General features: G+C 38.8%; 1 protein-coding gene across 1 annotated transcript; it reads right to left on the bottom strand.

Annotated features, from left to right (window-relative positions):
• Positions 1-1,875: 1,875 nt before the first annotated feature.
• On the bottom strand, positions 1,876-6,691 carry LOC136827194 (uncharacterized). Its single transcript, XM_067084963.1, has 4 exons — positions 6,214-6,691; positions 5,501-5,628; positions 3,362-4,943; positions 1,876-3,230 (listed from the first exon to the last, which is right to left on the bottom strand). Exons 1-4 carry the CDS (start codon positions 6,689-6,691, stop codon positions 1,876-1,878), a joined length of 3,543 nt encoding a protein of 1,180 aa, XP_066941064.1.
• Between the last annotated feature and the right edge of the window lie 1,490 nt (positions 6,692-8,181).

The raw sequence follows: 8,181 nt of genomic DNA, 5'->3' as shown, positions 1-8,181 counted from the left end.
AAGACTGAACACTTCCTTGTACAGACTAAGGAAGGCAATATGATACATATGGCTTGATAGCTGAAATGTTTTTACATTTGTACAAAGTTGCGTTTTTATGCATAGGCGATTGTATCTGGCGAAACATATAAGAAATGTCGTCTCTACGCTTGTCTTTGGTCTGTGCTTCTGGTGACCACGTGTTGGAGGTCGGCCGTCGTGGTCTGCCTGGGGGGCCCCAGTGTGGGGCTGGGTGGGAGAAACAAGCCGATCTAAGAGATCTGCACAACAAGGTCTAGAGTTCTAACCATCCGCGACCCAAAATAAGATCCTTTCCACGCAGCTTAGGTCATGACGTCAGCTCATCCTGTCTTTGGCCGCTCCCAAATCGGGACCGTGGGCAAGACCTTAAGCAGCCAGAGTAAACCTGCGGACTATTTGCTGATAAGCACGTGCAAAGTAGAGATCAGCAAGAAATATTTCCGCATTATTTTCCAATTTTCCATAGCTATCATCGTAGATTTAAAAATATTAGTTCCGATTTCCTGAGGGTACAAGCAAATTAATTTCCCTAGTTGACAAATTATTTGAGAGAAAATATTAGTTCCGATTTCCTGAGGGTACAAGCAAATTAATTTCTCTAGTTGACAAATTGTTTGAAAAAAATTATTAGTTCCGATTTCCTGAGGGTACAAACAAATTAATTTCTCTAGTTGACAAATTGTTTGAGAGAAAGCCCTCCTTATGGACTTGATTTAATATTTCAAAATAAAGTAATAGATGAAGCAATTGAGATATTTTCATCAATGAAGGTGTCTGGGAGCAAAGGCTTTATCCTTTCAAATGGGATTGATAATATCCTGCAAGCCTTTGCCTAAGTTGTTTGAAATGGTGAAGTCAAAATATAATATCTCATACATATTGACTCACAGATGAAAGATGGACTAGAGCTTTTTTTTTTTTTTTTGCATATTTACGGCAAATGGGAGGATATTATCAGCACCCATCGACAGTTGAAGTCAAATATCGTGTAAGATCTCGTCTACTGTATTAGGAAAAGACAGTTCACTGATGGGGTCAAAACACAATGTAGAAGAAGAAGGCACTGGGGATAACATGTCATCGAGTTCATTTTCATGTACCCCTGATAATGAAGCTCCATTTCCAGAAAAAGATGGTAACTCTCTGCAGCAGGAACTAACCATCTCTGCAATTGTATGGATCGGGTAGATACAAAGTCACCAAGTGCCACATGAATACTTTATTGAGTAACATTCAGCCTGTAAACAAGTTTCCAAATTAAAACAAACCCCCAAATTGTTAAACAGAAACTCAAAATGTAATCCTAATAAAATATGCAAAACAACACAGCAATATTCGTAAAACCAAGTATAAAATTTAAGCAGTCTATTACACAACACAGCAATAACACTAACTCCATCACAAATACAAACGTACAGGATATCCCACTATAACATTTCCAAATCCATCATAAACATAAGTACATATGATTAATCAATGCAGCAACTTACACCTTGGCGCTCCATATCCAACTCCCACACATGCTTAACCTGTGCAATGCTGGCCATACACCTCTGCCAGTACACTCTGGACGTATTACCTCGCCAAATAAATGAAAACAGAAATCAGCCTACATTTGCACACCCGGCTAGGAGGCCAACCAACACGTGTCAACACACACACAGAAAAGACGGCCGGCAGTCGCCTCGCCCACTTCCTGATTCCCCAACAAAACACCATCACCTTGCTCAACAACTTGTTTCTAATATTATTCATAATTTGTTTAACATTAATTTTCTGTATTATATGATGTTACAAACAAAATATACAATTATAAATAACTATGATTACATCATACACTCCCCCCACCATAACTCAACATTCACCACGCTCTTCAACAGGAAGTAAAACTATCAGTCTATGAGCGGACCGTTTAATTAACATATCGGTTTGACCTTTGTACTGTGAACCTGGTTTATGCACTTTATACCTCAAGGTTACATCTCGCACCTGACCATCACTTCTAGGTACTGCTACGGCAACTTCGGCCATTTTCCATGCACCCTTTACAATATTGTTTTCCTGTATAAGTACAATATCACCTGGTCTTAAATTCCTATGCTGAGTATGCCATTTTTGCCTAACTAAAAGTGAAGAAAAATAATCTCGTTGCCACCTCTTCCAAAAAGAATTTACAATCTTCTGCATAAACTGAAAACTTTGCCTTGGATTATTACTTTCATCCCATAATCCACTTGGGACTTGGACACCTGTATGACCTAAGAGCAAGTCATTAGGGCAAAGATAAATGCCCAAACTGGGATCAAACCCTGGTTTGAGACCAATTGGACGGCTGTTCATTAAATTAGCAATCTCAAACATACAAGTCTGAAGAATATTAGTACCAACAGACATCGTAATACATCTCTTTACAGACTTTATCAGAGATTCGCTGCACCCATTCTCCCATGGAGCATCTGCAGACTTATTGAATGTCCAACTCATTCCGAAAACACTACCAAACTCTGAAATTTGTGTCATATTCCAGTTCCTGGCCATAGTTCGCAATTCTTTGTTAGCTGCTACTAACTGTGTGCCTCCATCTGAATGCATACGCTTTGGAAATCCTCTTATGCAGACAAACCTACGTAATGTCATTAAAAAATTCTCTGTATCATAACCCTCTGCTAAATCTAAGTACACAGCTCTACTCACCATACAATTAAAGATTATCCCATAAACCTTTTTTCTAGTGCGCCTCTTGACTGTGTCTTTCACAATAAATGGTCCAAACAAATCAATAGCTGTATTAAAAAAGGGTGGGGCGGGTTGAAGTCTCTCAGATGGACACTGACCCATGCATTGCTCTTCAGTCTTCTTAGCCAATTTACGACAAATGACACACCGAGCCTTCACTGACTTTATAAGTTTCCTGGCTCCAGGCACCCAAAACTTGGATTGCAATTTGGCTAAGGTTACCTCTACACCAGCATGATCTATCTCATGGATGTGTTTAACATACAATCTTGTGAATGAATGCCTCACAGGTAACAATACGAATGTACTCCTGTTCCAATTATCTTTCAGCCATACTGAAATCCTTTGACCAACACATATTAAACCTTCCTCATTCATCACAGCTCCAAGTCTCTCATATCTCTTTTCCCAGTCATCAGCTATAGTCTTCTGGACCCACCCTACCCATATATCCTCTGCTACTTTCAAATCATCTGAGTGAGGAACTAAAAGACACCTTTAAATGACCTCAACCTAACTGCCTTCAAAACTCTAGCAGTCACTCTTAAAAGCTTACTGTAACTACCATATCTATTTACATCAATTATAACAGTATTATCCCTACATAGATTATTTACAATTTTGACTGGAGCAATATCTGGTAGTTCGAGATCATTTGACTGACTGATGGGCCATTCACTAACAGGTAAACCAATAAATGGGGGTCCATTCTGCCATGAAGAATCAGAATCTAAAAGCATAGGGTGTGTAGGCCTTGTAGTTAAGTCTGCTGGATTATTTCTTGAGGATGTCCAAAACCATTCAACAGATTTTGATTTAGTTTGAATTTCTGCTACTCTAGTAGCGACAAAAATATTAAAACTGCTTGACTTATTACAAATTTGTGCTCTGACAATAGATGAATCAATAATATGTATGACTGACTCAAGTTCAATGTCTATTTCCTTCTCAATCACAGTCCTCAACTGGCAGGCCAACACAGCCCCACACAACTCTAACCGTGGGATGGTGAGCTGTCGAGTAGGGGCAATCCTATTCTTTGCCATCAAGAGTTTACTTACAAAGGGTCCCTCCCTCACTTTCCACCTCAAGTACGCACAGGCTCCATAAGCTAACTTACTTGCATCTGCAAAAATTACTAGATCAGGCTTACCAACGGCATCTTTAGGCTTCACACATCTATGGAACGTCAAGGTTTCTAACTCATACATTTCTTTAAATAACTTTCTCCATCTTTCATACATATACTGTGGCATTGCTTCATCCCAATCTAATCTTCGCTCATTTTCACTAATGGTGGTTAGTAAATCGCGCATAAGCAACTTTGCTTTCAAGGTGAATGGTACAATGAACCCAAGGGGATCATACACCGAAGCAGTTTGACTGAGTACCATCCTTCGATTTAACGTATTCGGGAGTTTCTCGTTGATTTCTGATTTCTTTATGGGTGGCTCCATTCGAATATTTTTTACTTTCTTAGAGAAATTTATCTTTATCACATAGAAAAACAGGTCCTCCTTAGGATTCCAGTTCAACCCCAGTACCTTTTCCTTATCAGTTTTCAAGATGTTAAGAAAATTATCTTCTGGACTCTCACCTGACATAACCCACTGCTTGATCTGAAATCCTCCCCGAGATAATATTGCATTAGCTTCTACAATACTTCTCTTAGCCCTTTCAACCATCGATACACTTGACAGTATATCATCAACATACGAGTTGCGATTGATCATCTCTGCAGTTAGGGGAAAGGATTCATCCATCTCGGTGGTTTTACGTAAGGCCATCATTGCCATTATGCCACTAGGTCTATCACCAAAGGTCACAGTAGTAAGCACATAGTGATCTGGCTCTCTGTCTGTCTCTAAGTCCTGCCACAAAAACCTATGAGTATGTTGATCAAGTTCTGAAATTCGTACAGAGTTGTACATTTTCTTAATATCTGCTATGATGGCCACAGCATGCTGCCTAAAACGTATCAGTATAGCAATCATGTTGTTTAGCACATCAGGGCCCTTTGCAAAGTAATCATTAAGTACGTGACCAAAGTAAGAGGAAGAGGAGTTGAACACAATTCTCAAAGGGGTAGAAACAGAGTCTGGCTTGTGGATTTCATGGTGGGGCAAGTAGTGAACGGGACCATTATAATTACTTATCTCATCTACGTTCAATTTTCTAGCAACTCCCTATGAACCATATCTAAAATCTGATCATTATATTTTTTAGAGTAATCGCTTGAGCTTTATTAACCTCCGTTCAGTAGATTTTAGTCTTCCATATGCAAGGGAAACATTATTAGGGGAGCTTGTTAGGATCGTTAATCCGTGGATAGCTTGCAATCCAATACCCATTTATTGAATCATAATCAAGTCCTTCTTCTATCTGTTTTAATTCCATTTCCTCCCTCAAGCTACGTTCCCCACTCAATGAACACTTCCCACATTTACAACCACTACATTTAGGTATACATGAAGTTCCAAAATTTTCAACTGAAAAAAAAATCTTCTAACTGTTTTGAGAGGTTCTCACTGTATCGTGGTATGATGTCATTGACCTCAGTAGCTACAGTCATGTGGCTAATCCTTACCGTTAAGACACTATTGGTACCCATATTCTTATTCATAACTGGATATGAACCTCTTACACACATTCCAAAATTGTTTTGCATTAGCTGTAAGGTATCAATGGTTCTAACCACTTGAGGTATCATGCTACTGTGATCCACGCCAATTAACAAATCTACCTTGCCTGTTGGCCGACAAATTTTCCACTCCTCTACACCAAACAATTTAGCTATCAATGTGGTGTCAAATTCTGTAATGTCAGATGTAATTTCATTGATACCACAAGCTTCAATAGTCCATTCAGTACCTGTCAAATCAGTAATTGGCACATTATAAACTTTACTGTCAAACAGCTCAGTGCTATTCCCAACTTTAGTTACAGTCAGACTTACATCTTTACCTCTCAAACCCAACTTGTTTGCCATCCGATGCGTAATCATGGTTAAATTTGAACCTGGATCCCAAAATGTTGCCACCTTTTGCCCCTTACTCTGCATATGTCCAATCATCAACAATACTCCCTCCCTCGACAATAAATTATTTGACCCCTATACTCGACTGGTGAAATAATTTTGTACAAACAAAGAATGGAGAATAGGGTGGTGAGGTCTGCCGCATACTTCATTATTTTGATCTTTAACATGACATAACTCTCTGTTCAAACAGTCACTACTGACATGTCCCTTTCGTAAGCAGATGAAGCATACTCTATTGCTTTTTAACAGCTCATATTTAGATTTATTATCCAAGTACTGAAACCCTGAACAATCCAAAATGCTATGGGAAGCTGTACCATGAAACCAACAGTTCTTATTAATGTTAGGTGGCATGTTAGGTCTACTCCTAGCTTGACTTGATAAGTTTGAAACAATTTGGTTCATGTTTACAATACATTCATTTAATTGTTGTTGTTGTGACTCTTGGTTTTCTCTTAACTGCTTAATTGCTTCATTCAAGTTATCTGAATAACAGCGATCCTCATGAGTCGCACTGTGCACTGCTGCCCTATCAGCGGTTGTACTTGACCTCACTCCTTCCTGCACATACTCTACTACCTTCCTTTCTTTTTCTAAAAATTCTAATAATTTTCCAAATTCCTTCTCACTTTGGGACTCACTAGCTTTTAAAACCCATTCCCTTTTCAATGTTGGGGGTAAGAGCTTTTCTACTAAGCTAATTACAGTAGTGTTATTAATTTCTGATTTAAGATCTAGCTTACACATATCAAGCCATCCCCTCTCCACAGTATTCACCAATTCCACAAGTTTTTTGTTGTTGCCTTCTGGCACAGGCTTAAGGGCTCTTATCTCACACAAAACAGAGTCCACCACCTTTGTTACATTTCCAAATTTTTCATCAAGTCTGGCCATCATCTTATGGAAATCATCATCAACCCCAAGTACCACTTTCAAGGCTTCACCTAACAAACACTGCTTAAGGACATATGGATCCTCCCATAGTTCTTAATCATTAATCTGTCAAAGTCCTTTCTAAAGGATGGGTACAGTCTTATTTGTCCATCAAATCTAGGAGGTTCAAGCTTCTTAACTATAAACTTCGTGTTGTCTGTTTTTTTGATTACCCTTTTCACTGTCTATTTTCGCAAGTACTTGAGAATGTGCCTTACATTTCAACCTATACACTTCAATTATATAATCCTCAGCCGATTCTAATAGGCTAACAAAATCTCATGAGACTCATCAATGCACGAGATAAAATCATCATTAGCATTTTCTAACCTCTTATAGGCGTCACAGACCTCATCAAATGCAGGCTTCAAAATCTCTGTCGAGTCGTCTTGCTTCACACTCTCGTCGAACAGTTTCAGGGCTCGGTTGAATTTCCTCCTCTCTGATGTACGCACTTTCTTGGCTCGATCCATCTTGACTAGCAGGGATGTGTAGAATGTCCAATCAAAGTTCCTTCAACCATGGGTAGCAGGTGCTGAATTGTATGGATCGGGTAGATACAAAGTCACCAAGTACCACATGAATACTTTATTGAGTAACATTCAGCCTGTAAACAAGTTTCCAAATTAAAACAAACCCCCAAATTGTTAAACAAAAACTCAAAATGTAATCCTAATAAAATATGCAAAACAACACAGCAATATTCATAAAACCAAGTATAAAATGTAAGCAGTCTATTACACAACACAGCAATAACACTAACTCCATCACAAATACAAACGTACAGGATATCCCACTATAACATTTCCAAATCCATCATAAACATAAGTACATATGATTAATCAATGCAGCAACTTACACCTTGGCGCTCCATATCCAACTCCCACACATGCTTAACCTGTGCAATGCTGGCCATACACCTCTGCCAGTACACTCTGGACGTATTACCTCGCCAAATAAATGAAAACAGAAATCAGCCTACATTTGCACACCCGGCTAGGAGGCCAACCGACACGTGTCAACACACACACAGAAAAGACGGCCGGCAGTCGCCTCGCCCACTTCCTGATTCCCCAACAAAACACCATCACCTTGCGCAACAACTTGTTTCTAATATTATTCATAATCTGTTTAACATTAATTTTCTGTATTATATGATGTTACAAACAAAATATACAATTATAAATAACTATGATTACATCATACAGCAATGCTCTTTAGTTTGCCAGATGATGAATACGAATCATCAAAAGACAATATTGAAAAAGTTACAGAAGAAGAAGGTTTACTTTATTTTTGGTGGCTTCATTGCCCATAAGTTTCCACAGCACAGCTTTCTTGCATCAAAAGTGCCAGCTGGTGACAATTCTTGGAGTGATGCTATAAGCAGAGAAGGAAAATTAGTGAAACCTACCGAGGGTTTTCTGGGGAAATTGAAAGTGATGGAGAAG

This window comes from Macrobrachium rosenbergii, chromosome 41 (assembly GCF_040412425.1).
Source record: "Macrobrachium rosenbergii isolate ZJJX-2024 chromosome 41, ASM4041242v1, whole genome shotgun sequence".
NCBI lineage: Eukaryota > Metazoa > Arthropoda > Malacostraca > Decapoda > Palaemonidae > Macrobrachium > Macrobrachium rosenbergii.
The sequence above is the reverse complement of the archived record's forward strand: the minus strand, read 5'-3'. Positions and strand labels throughout refer to the sequence as shown.